The 16615-nt window shown below is 42.2% G+C and overlaps 1 protein-coding gene across 5 annotated transcripts in view; it reads right to left on the bottom strand.

Annotated features, from left to right (window-relative positions):
- DAPK1 (death associated protein kinase 1) overlaps positions 1 to 16615 on the bottom strand; it is a 130704-nt gene that overhangs the window by 34182 nt on the left and 79907 nt on the right. For all 5 annotated transcript variants that reach the window (XM_075931798.2, XM_075931800.2, XM_075931799.2 and 2 more), the window contains exons 13-17: positions 11838 to 11936; positions 11041 to 11139; positions 7939 to 8037; positions 6032 to 6229; positions 3026 to 3223 (exon numbers count right to left, since the gene is read on the bottom strand). In XM_075931798.2, the coding sequence (XP_075787913.1) occupies positions 3026 to 3223; positions 6032 to 6229; positions 7939 to 8037; positions 11041 to 11139; positions 11838 to 11936 (693 nt within the window). The remainder of the gene's footprint in view (positions 1 to 3025; positions 3224 to 6031; positions 6230 to 7938; positions 8038 to 11040; positions 11140 to 11837; positions 11937 to 16615) is intronic.

The raw sequence follows: 16615 nt of genomic DNA, 5'->3' as shown, positions 1-16615 counted from the left end.
CCCTAAAAAGACGAGGGCAGCTAAGTGGTGGAAGCAGAAGACACTAGACAGAAGAGAGTTTAAAACTAGAAAATGAATGGAAAAGGAAAGAATATCCTAGATAATAATTTAGTATGTAGAATGCACAGAGGCAATGTTTAAAAAAAATGGACAATATAAAAAGATGGACTTTACTAATAAAAATATTGTACCATCCCATTATCAGGAGGGCAATGACTGCTGAATAAAATCACTGTCATCCAAACCACAGCAGTCTGCTAGCTTGTCTTCTCTCATCTTTTCCTTCTATAATACCAAGTTATTTTGTAAGATTAAGACATGGGAATGTGACAGTTGTTCTTGAATTTCTCACACCAATATAATGGCCCTCATCATTCATTTCCAACCTCTTTTGTTTAAAACAACAGACCTGTCCTTGCAGAATTTTCTGTTTATATCTCCTCTCTGCATCTACTTATGTTTCTATTTTTTTCCCTTTTATAATTTCTTTGCTGTAACCCTAAATGTTTCCTTTTCATGAGTAAACATTTTAAAATTATCTTGTATTGTAGATCCCAGAATTATGACTTCTGAAATCTCCAACACAGTAAAAACTATTAACTGGAATGATCCCTGCCTCCCTCCCAAATCATATATATAGTAGCCCAATGTCTGTGAGTCTGTAATGCTGAAATGCTGGCTGTTCCCTCTGGGCGGCCCGTGCTGCTTGGGGAGTGCAGGGCCCAAACAGCCGCTTACTGCTGTGCAGCGGCCCGGCTGGGTGGCGCAGAAGTCAGCCAAGCGCCACGGCAGGAGGGGAAGGAGGGCAGGGCGGTAACATACATGGCCAGGGGGCGGGGCCTGGCCGTATATGTCGCCACCCAGCCTCCCTTCACCTCCCACCCTGGCGCTCTGCTGACTTCTGCACTGCTCAGCCGGGCCGCCACGGGGGAGCCCAAACAGCTGCTTGCTCCGTTTGGGCTCCACGGTCCCCCAGGTGAGAGGCAGGAGGGGGAGAAGAAAAGAGGGGGCGAGAGAGACAGGAGGCGGAGGAGAGCTGGGGGGGGGGAGGGAGGAGGAGACAAAGACAGACACATGGAGCAAGAGATCGGAGGCTCAAGAGAGAAGATAGACATGGAAGAGAGACCTGAAAATCCTGTCTTATGATGGGCTAATTGGCTATTATATGGATATGAAGCTCTAAAGCACATGTTAGCAAGACAGCATATTTTATACTGTCATGGTACATGTCATTAGTGGACACAAGATAAAGGATTCGTTAAATTAACTGGTTCAGGTGGTAGAGCTTGTTTTTCAAGATAATAACTGACTGTCTTCATATGCTATGTGACAAGAGCTCGTCTCTTCCAAAGGCCTGCAATCCAAAATCCATTCCACTCACAGTCTACTAGAGCCTTTAAAAATAAAAAGACAAAAATCCTTAACCATATGTGGAAGACTTCCTGGTCCATTTAGTTTTACGTGTCCCCCCTCCCAACTCTACTACTTTAAGGCCAGGGATTCTCAGTCATGAAAAGAAGTGCTAATCCAGCTTTTGGCTGTATTAATCCACCTTCCCCAAAATGTGTTCTCAACCATGGATCTGCATTTAATTGCCTGATCAGTCACACTTAAGCTAACACAAGTGGGTGGAGAGCTCATTATAATAAGCTTTCCACTTGGCAGCTGCTGATATTTAGATTAAAAACAATATTGATTGCAGTAGGCCAGATTTTTAAGACAAAAATCCAACACCTTCCATAGCTTTCTGTAGCACACAAGATCCCAGAGCTTTTGTAATGAATGGAAACATTAATTAGTAATACTGTATTATATGGATACTGCTATGTTTTTCTGAGAAGAACTAACACCTTTTAAAAGCAGCGAATCACAAAGACCTCTACAATTAACTGCTTTAAACTTAGTGTGATATAAAAACTGCATGTTATTGCAATATTCTCCTACCTTTGCATAATTAGGCATTCAAAGCAAAACACCAAGCACAAGTCACACACAGAATGTCAAGCAAAGTCTAATGGCTGACATTAAAGCTATTCAAACTAGTAACAGGAAAAATTCCTGAAGCTGTGTGCTGTTACTTAATCCTAGGCAGAAAACTAAAATGTTAAACCGGTTAAGTATTACATTTGGTTGTCATACAACACATTCAGCTCTATCACAACAAAAGGCCAACAAAGCTCAAACTTGACTGAGACACAGCTATTAAAGATTACTCGGAAAAGGGTTTTCTACAACTTAAAAATGTTTTTGCTTTTAATTAGCAATACTCCTTTTATGAAGCACAGAATAAATGTTGTTTTAGAAGGATGTAATTTACTAACCAGTTCTGTGATTAACTATAATTCCTGCATGAAACAAATAAATTGGTGAAAGGGTACAGTACTTAGTCTAGTGTCCTCAACTCTAGAAAACACTATTATGGTCAATATCAATCAATTTAAAGTATCGCCGATGTTTAATTTTTTTAAAAACAGCTTAATATATTCATGTGACATGCATGTCTTTAACTGACTGTGGAATCAGAAGTTGATTTAAGTCACTTAGCAGCAGTATGAGAATCTTTCCTCAATTCTCAAGTAGTTTTTTTTTTAAACACATAGAAGCACTTGTATCAGTTATATAGATAAAATTGAAATTAGTCATTTTTATTAATGTTATTAATTTAATACTTTAAACTAACAAAGTATAAAGTATACAACATTCCATCCATTCCCTGTTGCCTAAATGTTATCCACATGAAGCAAAGTCATGCTACTAGATAAACATGCTGGCACGTATTAATGTTAGGAGTGAACAGAAAAGTTTGATGTAATTAATTCAGTTTGGCTCTTTCCTCATGGGTTTTCAATTACCTCAACTGCTCTGAAGTTAAAAAGGTAGAGCTATGGTTAAGTTTTTGAAAATATTTTCTATTTGTACTTTGAAAAATGAAATTTTTACACAGTATTTGTGGTAAATTAAAAGAAGCTCAGTCATCCAAGATGTTTAACAGAAAAATTTTGTACTAGCACTGTTTTTTATTTACCTTATTTGTAACATCCAAATTACAGCTTGCTTCACAGAGGGCCATCACAATAGGGACATTCCCATCTTTGCAGGCCACGTGCAGAGGAGTGTTACCATGTCTGTCTTGGAAATCTACAAAACATCCCTGATTGATGAGAGTTTTAACTACTTCCATTTGACATCTTCTTACTGCAAGATGCAGGGCTATGTGTCCATCCTGAAATCACAAGACAACTTGTTAGTCACATTTAACCCACACCCATCATTATGAAATGATTTATACAAATTGAAGTATTTTCCCATGAGATGTATGGTAACTGAAGAGTGGTAGTGTGTATCTTCCTGCCTACTGGATCACAAGCAGGGTTCCCTCTAAGGTGTGTGCCTGGGTGGACGCACACCAAAAATTTACCTCCTTCCCACCTCCTCCAAAGAACCACGCAGTGGCTGCTCAGCTGCTCCATGGCAGGCCACGTGGCAGGTGGTGCCCCCCCCCCCCAAAGAGTAGCAGGGCAGCCACCTTATGACCCTGGCCCTAGCTTCATCCCTTCTCGAAGGCTGGCGCTGCAGGCTGTGTCACGGGCAGCTGCTCCTCTGGTGGCCCTGGTTGGGCCCTGCGCAGAAGCTACATGGTGGCCAGTGTGGCCCAGAGCAGGAGGCGTGGCTGCTCCAGTGGCTGAAGCTGGCGTGGGGGGTGATTCCGCCAGGCTGCAGCATCCCTGCCTGTGGCATGCCAGGTCCCAAGGATCTGGGGCAGCCAGCCAGTTGACCGTAAGTAATAAGCATCACCCAGTAAGGGTGATGTTAACCATTCACATCCCTATTTTGAATAGGGGTTTAACAGTTGGGCTTTATTGTTTTCTATTGATTGTGTGTATGCACGTGCGCTAGGTTGATTTTTGTTTTTAAACCACCCAGCTAGTGTCCTTTTTTGAGCTTTAAAAATATTTTAAGTAAGCAGCATTATTTTTTGTATTTTATAAGAATACCTATAATTTTTAAACTTTTATTTTAATTATAATTTTTATTGTTTTAGTTGCTTTATTATTGACAGAGGGGTTTATTTTGTGTTTCTCTTTTTACTTTCATGTTGTTTATGTTTAATATTAAATCACTTAAAAAAATAAAGTTACACTTTGTGAAAGCATCAGAACACTTGAAAAGTTAGCTAACAAAGTTAAGGCTGGGGAGGAGTCCTGTGGCACCTTATAGACTAACTGAAGTGTTAGAGCATAAGCTTTCGTGGGCAAAGACCCACTTCGTCAGATGCATGTGAAGTTAAGGCTGTCAGTAGATGCTTGCGGCCAGATAAAGAGTAGCTTTCAGTTTTGCAACCTTGAATAAATATTTGAATGGATTTTTAGTGGAATTTTTAAAAAGCTGATTTATTTAAATAAATGTTTTAAAAAGTGTTTTTTGAAAATTTGAGGCCCCTTGCTATGTTTATTATGAGAAACTAAATATTTTAAACTTTCTTGGCTTACCTTTTTACTAGCTGAAGTTTTGAACTTTGTTTTTAAAAAGATTTTGCACTTTCAAAGAGCTTTGGAGGGGGAGTGTATAAATTGCAAGTTATGAACAAATGACTCCTTTAGAGGTGCCTATTTTTCTAAACTGCTATGCATTTTTATATTTAAGCTTTAACCAAGGTTGGCTTCCCCCCTCCCTCCTGCCAGCTGAGATCTCTTTTGGCCTGGGCCTTGATAACTTCTGTACTTTAGCAATGTTTAGTTCCATCTTTTCCTTCCATGTTTCAGTTATCTGATCTTAACTAAAGTTTTTATAGTTCAAATTTAAATGGGATTGTTCTTCTACCTGCTGCAATCACCACAATTCATTATTTACAGACTCATGTGTTAGGAAGACCCCATTTCCTTCAGAATGACTATAAGGCCTTCCGTGTTGTGTGAAATCACCTAGAGCAGACGTGATCAATGAGCAGACTGAGGGACAAAGACGGTACATTGACACTTAAGGTCACGCGAAGATGCGTGGGTGAAAGCGCTGATTTAAAAGCTCTTTTTCTTTGTGACTGGGAAAGGGCTGTTTTAGTATTCTTTCTTCCATAACATTGTGTGTGCGCACATAGCATATGTATTACATAATATATAATGTGAATATTTCTTTTCCTGGTACAAATCTATGTCAGAACAAATCAACACTTTTCTCTGAAAATGGCATGGTGGCTAAGACATACTAGTACAAGTGTTCATTGCCAGAAGGTGGCCATGTAAAAAAAGTCACACAATCTGCTTAGAGAATGAGGATAGCTGCTGAATGGTGCAGTTCCTTCTGTCTCTAAAACAACTTGGGAGTGGGAGGGTAGCAGGACTCAAAGGTGATTGCATTTAGTTCTCTTATAAGCAAAATGTTTCAGCAGCTACACACTGCAGACCAGAGAAAGAGAACTGCAATGTTTATGTACAATAGAAACAATAACTACCACTATGACCAGAATGCTAATATAAACAATGAAACTAAAAGCTTTCTTCAATAATTGTCATGCGGGGAAAAAATAATTCTGAATTAATGCTATTTTTAAATAGCTATGGTTTAGACAGAAAACAAATGATTTATTTTCTGACATAAGAGTACTGAAGGTAAGTGATGAAGGTACTGAAGGTAAGTGATCTATTGCCTTTCATCCTTTAAAAATGAACAGCACGTTCCCAGCTACAAGAGTCAACATTCCAGTTATTTTCTGTACAAAGAATGTGTTTCAGTTATAAAGTTGATTGACAGAAACAGATTTAATCAGGTGGTATTACATGAATATGGACATAACAATAGAATGGTTATTTCCAATATGAATGAACAAAAAAGTCAGTCAGCAACTTTTAGAAGCAGCCATCAATTTTCTCTTTATAATCCATTAGAGAGCTTATTTTTAAAAAAGAATGATGGCTTGAAGCATTAAAATACTTTATTTGAAGGAAAGTAATTTAGAAGTATAACTAGTCCTGTATCCCTCATCTCTTCAGCATATAATTCCTGACTAAATGTGATTCATTCACCCATAACTAACCTTGTCTGTTGCATCAAGGTCAGCTCCATGTTCTGCCAAGCATTCCACAATATCATGGTAACCTCTAGCTGATGCTGTCAGGAGTGGAGTTTCATCGTCTTTGTTTTGTATGTTTACATTACAACCTGCCTCACAAAGGGCTTTAGCAACAGAGTAGTAGCCATGCCAAGCAGCACAGTGCAAAGGAGTTTCTTTTTCCTATCAGTATAAAATAAAACACAGCTGAAATTATGTGCTAACAGTGTCCATTCCCCCAGCTTGTACTAGAAGACCAGAAAAAGGGGGGAAGAAAAGGAAGCTATCAAAGTTATGTCCTATAAAATTATGTAGCATTATACTTTGTGAAGCTAAGTTTCTGAAAGCGGGTGTAATTCACACACACACACACACACACACACACACACACACACACACACACACACACACACACACACACACACAGATTAGGATAACTCAATAGCGTCTCTTAATCATCTGGATTCTACAAATACCAATTCCTTAGTAAAACACATAAGATACCTGACTGGCATGCAAATACTGGCACTACTGCCTTGCTGTTTCCATGCAACTGAAGCTAATTATTGACCTCAGTTCTCTCATTTGAAAACATGTCCTCATTTATACGGAACTATTTCACTTATTTAGGGATTAGTCAGGGGGTTGAAACAAAACACTTCAAGAAAGAGCTTGAGTATTTAATTTCCAGTTCTGATAGTGATTTGCCTTCTACAAGTCAGTTTAGGATTTTAAAGTATACCTAAGTGACTTAGAAGCATAAGCCCTATTTTCAAAAAAGTGACTAAGGAACCCAAGACCTGTTAAAATGTTTATCATTCAGTTCTTTGTGCCTCAAAGCTACGAGGCTAAAATAAATTTAATTGGAAACACCCAAATGTTCTACAGTAGATACTTTTGTAAATGCATTGGGTTATAACAATTAAGCAGATATAAAATTAAAAAGGGAAGAAGGGTCCTCCTCTCAAAAATGAGGGCAGTAGGACTGTAAATGTAACCTCCTTACCCCTCCTCTGAACTACAAGAGAAGAGCGAGCCTGGGCAGATACCAAAGCTCATACGACAGGCAACTTACTCAGTAGGGAGGACAAAGCTTTCCATGGCAACTGGGGAAGTAGCAGGTGAAGTCTTTAGACATTCAGGTCAAGAGTTGGCCTCAGCAGACAGAGAAAGGATTGGGTTTGCAACTTTTACTTGCTGACTGTTTCTGTGACTGCCCAAGTCAATTCCACATTTTCCCATTGCAGACAGTATTTTGAAAGACTCGAGACTGTCTGTAGGAATAAGGAACTCCCAAGGAAAGGGGCACACTCAAGCTTGGAAACAGTTTGAAGGGCTATTTTGATAATATATTCCTCTTTTCACCCCCCTCCACTAGACTCCAATTAATAGCTGAAATACGTTAAGCGCATCTTCTTTAAAGAAATGTATTTCCCTCCTCTGAGTTTACTAATGTAGCATATTAGATAAGTAACTTGTTTCATATAAATTTGGTAACTTACAATTTCTACGTATAAATAAGGAGTTTCACTTCGGCTTATTTTTATAAGTCACAGAATTTTGGAAGGATATGCTCTATAGCAAAGTCAATAGACAGTTCAGGTGCTAGCTAAACTCAACAGTGCTGCAAACAACCCTGCATTTGTGCTGTGTAAGCAGAGGTTCAGTTCTCTCCATCCTGAAAGTTCTATAATTCATTTCAACATACCCTCCCTGGTGTTCTAGAAGCATAATGGTAGCTTTCTCATGCACACAATTTGTGAATAGCTTCCACTTAACAGGTAAAGACCAACAGAGTTTCAATTTCAAACATGCCAGGGGGCTATAAGTTATGGGTTACTTATGTTGAATAAACTCATGTCTCTGTAGGAGGAAGAGCTGATACCACCCACCTTATCTTGAACATTGGGATTGGACCCAATGCTGCAGAGATATTGAACCACATCTACATGACCATACCGAGCTGCCACATGGAGCGCCGTCTCTCCAGACTGGAATTATAGAGCAAGCACATAAATGTTATTCTGTATATCACACTCCCATAAATGGGACATCAGTGTTGAGTTCCACTGGCTGCATGGGAGTTTCTGAGTGGAATCTGAAGTACAGGTTTTAACATTTAATGCTCTAAATGGCTTTGGGCCCAATTACCTTGGAGATCACCTTTTCCCATGCCATACTGCCACTGCCACAAATACAGTCAATGTAGACATTCATGTTCCAGCTCCTTTGTTATAAATGGGTGGGGGGCAACTGGCAGAGTGTTGAATGTCAAGTCCTTCCTTTTCTGGAATTTATTTCCTCACAGTTTTCCAGAGACCCTATCCAACATTTGAGTCATGCTCTAGGAGCCATCTTTTCTCCCCATTATGTGGGGAGAGAGGTGTATGAGGGAGGGTAAAATGTTTGCTTGGTCAGCTGGGAGCGAAGGGCTGTAATTATCTGAAGATTGAGGAGAAGCTTATTATGCTGTCATTAGGGATGTAAAATCCTGTTGAGTGGTTAAAGGAACATTTAACTGGTAAACTGGAATCCCATGGGCTGAGGGCCACTCCAAACTGGCTGGGCCCACCATACCACGTGCTGCAGGCTGGGCTGGGGGCAGGAGGTGTTACTCAGCTCTTAGCTAGCCAATTACAAGAAGTCCCCAGGTTACATCAATCCGACTTACGTCGGACCCCTAGTTACAAATGGGGGAGGGGGGCAGCTAGTGCTGGGTGCCTCCCCCACTGTCGCCGGCTCTGGCGGTGCGGGGGGCACTTCCCCCCAGCAGACCAGGGAGACGCAGAGCTAGCGTCCCCCCCCAAGCAGACCAGGGAGACACGGAGCGACTATACTCGCCGCGGAGGACGCGGGAGGCGGGACGCGCCGCGGTCCCGTCACCCGCTTCCTCCGTGGCGAGAAAAGCCGCTCTGCATCTCCCTGGTCTGCTGGGGGGGGGGGGCGCACTAGCTCCGCGTCTCCCTGGTCTGCTGGGGGCGGCGCGCTAGCTCCACGTCTCCCTGGTCTGCTGGGGGGGGGGGAAGCGCGCTAGCTCCACGTCTCCCTGGTCTGCTGGGGGAGGGGGGAGCGCGCTAGCTCCGCGTCCCCCTGGTCTGCTGGGGGAGGGGGGAGCGCGCTAGCTCTGCATCTCCCTGGTCTGCTGGGGGGAAGCGCCCCTCGCGCCGCTGGAGGCGGCAACAGGGGGGAGGCACCCCGCACTAGCTGTGCCCCGGCAGCGGCATTTCCATTCAGGCGGCGCTGAGGGAGCCCGGCGCATTGTGGGACTGGGCTGGGAGTCCCGTTCGGAGGAGGAGGCAGAGGGAGGGCGAGGAGCGAGCCGCGAGCCAGTAAGAGGGAGACTTGGGGGGCGGAGGGGCAGGCAGGGAGATTTAAAGGGGAATCCGCCTCTGCCATTGAACACCCGGCCCTGCGCCGGGCTGTGGTCTCCGGGCGCTGCAGCGGCCGGTCAGGGCGCACGGGGCTCACTTGGCCCCAGCCCCAGAGCCCGGCTGTGGGCGGGGGGTGCGAAGCGCTGCCGGGGCCACTTTAAAAAACTCCCCGCACCGAGGCCGGCAGGCGATGGGTTACATTTTTCACCCGCCGACATTTTTGTTGCTGCTGGGGCCCCGCACCATAGAGTCTCCTGGCCAGGGAGCCTGGCGCGCGCCGCTCGGGGGGAATGTTCCACCCCTTCCCCGCCCTCCCTGGGGCTGCGGCGGCGGCAATGGGGGGTGGCTGCGGTGCTTCGCCTCCAAAGGCTGCCCCGGCACCTCTGCTTGCAGCGAAGGGTTAACTCTGCTCCTGCTGACATTTTACCTGTTCCCCTCCCCACCTTCCTCCGCGCTTTTCCTGCTAATAATTTCATGTGTAAGGGAGATCGTCCGTGCCCCGCACTCCCGTTTCTGCACAGCTCTGTGGAGGAGCCTCCGGGGGTGGGGTGGGGCGTTGGAAGGGGATTGCTGTGTGCGCGGCTCTTTCCTGTGCACCGCCAGCCGGGCTCCCACTGGCTGCACAAAGAGCAGCAGTAGAGGCCCTTGCTTGCCTTTAAAGGCAGCAGCTTGAAATTTAAGGTGTCCCAGAGCCATGTCTATCCGCAGCCCTCAGCGCTACGCTCAATGAAAAAATGCTCGTTGCAGTTTTTCACCCTGTAGATATCCCTCACTTGTGTTGCTATTCCCTGTTCTTGGGTAGGTACCTGGTCCTGTTCTGAGACGCGCTGCCTGACAGGCAGTTCAACCGGCGCTGCCCCAAGCACTGCAGGGGAAGTGCCCCCCGCGCTGCGGGAGGCGGTGACAGTGGGGAAGGCACCCCGCCCCTGCCAGCTTTAGGTCCCGCGGACGCCCCTGGGCAGCTCCAACACGCCCCCCCTGTCGGCTGTAAGGAGGGTCTTGAGAATAAAGCTTGAGAATAAAGGACTGAGGGAAGTGAGGTGTGGGAGAATAAAACTGAGCTCTGGAGAAACGTTTGGCTAGAGTTTCCCCTACAATATGTACCAGTTCCGACTTACATACAAATTCAACTTAAGAACAAACCTACAGTCCCTCTCTTGTACGTAACCCGGGGACTGCCTGTATATTCTAGTTGCCACATGACACTAAACAAATATACAGTTTAAATGTTGTAAACACTCCTGGTTTTTAAAATATTGTAAATAAATACAATTTTTATTCAGGAATTAACATCTTCCATAAAGCAAAATAGTTTATTTAGGTTATTATTCGACACTAGAAAAAGCCTGGGCAACAAACTTGATACAGCTTATGCAACCCAAGTAATGCTTTCGCCAGTACAGCTTGTCCCAGTGCTCTGAGCAAAATAGCTATATTGGCAAAAGCAATTTTATGCTGTCATAACAGTGTCTATACAAGGACTCTTATGGCATAAGGTTAGGGTTGTAGTAGGTAATCTAGCTAGCATGGCTAAAAGTAACAGTAGGCTGCCTGTCATTCCCTAAAACGCAATTAGTTGTTTATAAAAACATAAGCAGACAATGAAAAACGTTTTTTCCTTACCTTATCTGTAACATCCAATGGGCATTTACTTTCACAGAGAAATTTCAGAGTTTGTACATGACCATGTCGAGAAGCCCAGTAAATTGCATTAGACCCAGCCTGTTCAAAATATTTTATAATAAAAAAGCCATGAACAAAAACACAACACTTCCGGATATTCACTAGGCTACAACTTAGTGCATACACACACACTGAAGTATGTGCTGAACAACAATAGGCTCATCCATTGACAATAAGTTAACGAAACAAACCAAAACCAAAACCAAAACCAAAAAAAAAAACTCTACAAGTTTTTCAGACAAGCCAAGACTAGGGCATTCAAAGTGTGACATTTTGGTATAGCCTGTGTGTTTTAATAAGAATGACAGCACAAGTAATTAAGCAATATATTTATCATGCTGTAGCAGTTTGTTAAAAGCTAAGATTAGCTCTCTGGCTAAATCAGTACAAGAGAAACGTGAAACCAATTAGATGAAAACACTTTGCAAAGCAGAAACAACCTTTTAAGATTACATATATATAATAACTTGAAATAATTTACTACATTAGTTGAAATAGAATCCACTAATATGAGAGGAAACTCACTGGTACCAACTAAAGTTAACAAAAAGGAGAAAAATTATTTTTGTCTATCTTTTTGTGATAGCAGAGATTGGATGACTAGATTAGCTAATAGATTTTTTTTTTTTTCATATGTAAAGAAAGAAGAAACTGTCATAACCCACTTGTCTCCTGTGAAAAGGTACTAGCACTAAGGAGTGCTTAAATAATTCATTATGACAAAAAAGAATCCTGACCTTATCCTGAATATCAATACGGGATCCTCGCTTTATGAGTAACTGAAGCATCTGAATGTTTCCACAGCCAGCAGCAATTAGCAATGGAGGTGTTCCATGCTGAAAACAAAGAATAAAACTAACATAAAAATGGCCATATTGGGTCAGACCAAAGATTCATCTAGCTCAGTATCCTGTTTTCCAACAGTGGCCAATGCCAGATGCCCCAGAGGGAGTGAACAGATTAAGTAATCAAATGATCCCTCTCCTATTATCCATTTCTAGCCTGTGACAAACAGATGCTAGGGACACCATTTCTACCAATCCTGGCTAATAGTCATTGATAGGCCTAACCTCCATGAATGTATCTAGTTCTTTTTTGAACCCCATTAAGTCCTGGTCTTCACAACATCCTCTGGCAAGAAGTTCCATGGGTTGACTGTGCATTGTGTAAAGAACAAACTTCCTTTTGTTCGTTTTAAACCTGCTGCCTATTAATTTAATTTGGTGACCCATAGTTCTTACATTATGGGAACAAGTAAATAACTTCTCTTTATTCACTTTTTCCACAGCAGTTATGATTTTATAGACCTCTATCATATTCCCAGCTTAGTCTTTTCTTTCCTAAGCTGAAAAGTGCAAGTCTTTTTCATGTCTCTTGATGTGGCGTTCGTTCCAAACCCCTAATAATTTGTTGCCTTTTTCTGAGCCTTTTCCAATGCCAAGTTTTTTTGAGATGAGGTGACTGCATCTGTACACAGTATTCAAGACATGGTTTTATACAAAGGCAAGTAAGATATTCTCTATCTTATTTGAGATCCCTTTTAAAATTATTCCTAACATTCTATTGGCTTTTTTGACTGCTGAGAACTATCCACAATGATGCCAAGATCTCCTTCTTGAGTAGTTATAACTAAATTAGTCCCCATCATATTGTATGCATAATTGGGATTTTTTTTCCCAATGTGCATTACTTGACATTTATCAACATTAAATGTCATTTGCCATTTTGTTTTGAGCGATCTTTTTGAAGCTCTTCACTGTCTTCTTTTGTCTTAACTATCATGAGCAGTTTAATATTATCTTTTGAGAGATTTGGATGTGGAGGGAGAGAGTACTAAAACAGCTATTAGAACTTACAAATCAACTACTGATTTTCCATATTGTTGGGAGAAAGTCACATTTAGATAAATGAGCTACAGGCAATCTCCAAACACAGGCAAGCATTTTCAAAATAAGGGTGCCTCTAAGTGTATATTTATGCAGCTAAAACACACCCTCATTTTCAAATGAGTTGAGCACCTGAAGTTCTATTTAAACTCCTAAGGATTTAGAAGCCTGAATACAAGAAGTGGGTACAGATGCGCGTACTACTGGATCTGGCAATGTCATGTGACTGCACCCCCCTTAAAAAAAATAAAAAAAAAAATCGCCAGACAAAAACAAAAAGACACCAACTAACCAGAACAGTGTAGCCAGACACAAACCCCATCTTGGTTTTCCACGAACCCCATCTTATTCTCCCCCCCCCCCGTAGAGCAAGAGAAAGGCAGTCAGCCTTTGATGCCCTGGGAACACATGTGTGCTGCCTGTCCCTGACTCTACCATAAACAGAAACCAGACAGTAAATGGTCTAGCTGACGACCCGGGGCCTCCCGTCGCCCTGATGGCTAGTACCAGTAATTGACACGCCTGCACTGTCCCAGGAGAGGAATCTTCGCCCATCACATACCAGAGGTGCCCATTGTTTGCATTTTCCCAGGTGTAAATTATGCTTTGCACCCTTTGTGGGAAACTTGGCATTCAAAGCCATTTTTCCTAATTGGCCACTTGAGACCAGGAAGAAGCCTACATAACCCAAGGAGTATAAAAGAGGTTCAGCAGCCCACCCCATTTGAGCTCCAATCATCTATACCTGCTGGCAGGTATTGATTGTCTCCCGAGGTCTGTGGGACCCCCAACCTCGCCCTACTTCTTCCCGAGGGATTGAGAGAAAGACGCTGGCCACGCCAAGTCTGGAACGCAGGGGTGAGAATATATACCTGCTATGTGTATTTTGCATGCATTTAATAAGAGCTCAGAGAACCAAAAGGGTTTCATGGTACCTGTAAGTGACTTATTAGTGTAATTTCTGTCCTGTCCTTTGTAGTGGCTGTGTTATCTGTAACACAGTAGTAGCATTTAACAACTAAGTTTACCCTCTAACAATAAAATAGTAACTGTTTAAGCTTTAACCTGACTCCTTCAGTTGCTGTAACAGAACCAAGCACAATTTAAAAGAATTTCAGCCGGTCATAAGGGACTCACTGCCCTGACCGTCGGCTGACAAACAGACAGACAGAGACCATATAATAAATGATTTTCAGGATTTATTTGGGAGTGGGGTGGGGAAATGAAATCATGTAAGAATCATCTTCTCTCAGAAAACAGCTGAATACACATAATTGAAGATTACCTATGTACAGTAAACTTCCTATAATCCGGCACCTTTGGGACCCAGGGGGTGCCAGATTATTGGATAAGGCAGAGTACTGGAAGGGGGGCTATGAGGGGTCGGGGGGGTCAGCGGGGAACTGCGCGGCGTAAAGAGCACTCCAGCTGCTCTGCCCCCAGCTTCTCCAAGTCCGCCGCTGCTGGAAATCAGGTGAGGGGGCGGCGCAGCGGGACCAACCCGGCAGCACCCCAGCTGCTCTGCCCCGGGCTTCCCCAAGTCCGCCACTGCTGGAACTGACCAGCGGCGGTCTTGGGGAAGCCAGGGACAGAGCAGCTCCAATTGTCCGGCTGGCCAGAGCACTTCCGGGTTCCAGTTGGTGCTGGACAACTGGAGTTTTACTGTAATATTTTCTGTTTTCTCTTTCTGTGGCCTGAACTTTTTTTTAAATTAAAAAAAAAAAAGTCTTACAAAGTGAAATATCCATGCATATTTAATTTTAAAAAGACTGTTCAAAGAGGAGGTACTAAGGCCCAGAGGCTGGAATTCAAAGGGAATATTTTCAATGCAGGTATCTTGACCTGCACTAAGAAATAGTTGCTATCAAAAGCAAAGACTGATTTCAAGAATACATGCTAGGAAAGCAACTGCTCCAAGCTGTGTATTAGAAACATAAATGAGTAAATACATCACATCACTATATGACCATTAAAATACATTTACAGTTTTAATTTAGTCTGATGTGCACTAAAACATTTTATCTTGCTCCCAATCTTGCAATCCTCTTAATGTAGTTTTAAAGTTATTTATCAATAGTTGGATTTCACCACCAACAAATCCTCTTGCATGTTTCCTCCCCAACAAACAAACAAACAAAACAAACAAAACACACAAAACAAAAACAAACAAACACCCTCCACACCAATATCTACATTAAAGCTGACACTATCCAGATTAAAACTTAAACAACAAATGGTCTGCCAGCACTTTACAGACTAACAAAACATGTAGATGGCATGTTTTGTCATCTACATGTTTTGCTAATCTATAAAGTGCTACCCAGACCATTTGTTGTTTTTTAAGTTTATCCTGTACAGACTAAGTTGGCTACCCCCTGAAATATCTAGATTGTCTCTTTTCTCACCCACACCACATCAAGGATACAGGATACATATCTTGCCTTTCCCAGTTTCCCTTTTATAGAATCTCTGAACCTCAATAGGTCATCCAGTCCAGCACTCTGCCTTGGAGGCACCACTAAACAAGCCTAATTTTTTAAATCTTTTATAGGTCATGTTTTCTATAACTTTCATAATTTTTGTTACTCTTCTTTGGACTCTTCCTAATTTGTCCCCATCTTTCCCAATGCTTGGGCCCCAGAACTGGACATAAGATTTCACTGGGGCACTATCTGTACTCAACGGAGTAGGAGAATTACTTCTTGTCTTTGTGGCCATGCTTCTATAATACATCCTATAAAACTGATTCTCAGTTTTTTGCAACAATATTACATTATTGATTTGCATTTAATTTGCTATTCACTATAGCCTCCAGCTCTTTTACTGCAGCATTCTGCATTTATTTCCCATTTTGTATTTGGACAACTGATTATTCGTCCCTAAGTGCGGTATTTTGTATTTGTCCTTATAGAATGTCATCCGATTTAAATCAGACCATTTCATCAATTTTTCAAGATAATTTTTAATTCTAATTGTGTCCTCCATAGCATTTGCAACTCCTCCCAGACTGCAAACTTTATAAGTGCAGTCTCCATGCCATTATACAAAATCAATTATGAAGGTATTGAATAAAATAGATCCAGGACAAAGACCTGTGGGACCTCACTTTATAGTGCCCCTTCAGCTCAATTGTGAGCTACCCACCTTACAGCAGGTGTGTCTAAGCTATATTTCTCTAGTTTGTTTACAAAAGCTTTAATGAAGTCAAGGTATACCACAGTTATTGTTTCCCCGTTTCTACAAGGCTTTCTTCTCTGTCACAGAAGGATATTAGGTTGATTTTATGGGGTTTTTCCCCTGTCTATGCTGACTGTTACTATCACCTTATTTATAGGTGCTTACAAATTGATTGATTACTTGCTTCATTATCTTTCTAGCTGTTGAAAGTAAACTGACTGGTCCTCTCATTCACTGGATTGTCTTTATTCCCCTTTTCATAAACGGGCAAATATAGTATCTTTTCCCAGTTCTCTGGTCTCTCCTATCCTCTGCAAATTCTTCAAGATAATCACTAATGGCTCAAATTGCTCTTCAGCCACAACCCGTCTGGCCTTAAGACATCTAACTTGCCTAAGTAATTCTTAACTTGTTCTTTTCTTATTTTAGTCTCAGATCTTATCCAATTTACA

This window comes from Pelodiscus sinensis, chromosome 6, assembly GCF_052426305.1.
Source record: "Pelodiscus sinensis isolate ZL-2025 chromosome 6, ASM5242630v1, whole genome shotgun sequence".
Taxonomy (NCBI): domain Eukaryota; kingdom Metazoa; phylum Chordata; order Testudines; family Trionychidae; genus Pelodiscus; species Pelodiscus sinensis.
Note: the sequence above shows the minus strand (reverse complement) of the source record. Positions and strands in the feature narration are given on the sequence as shown.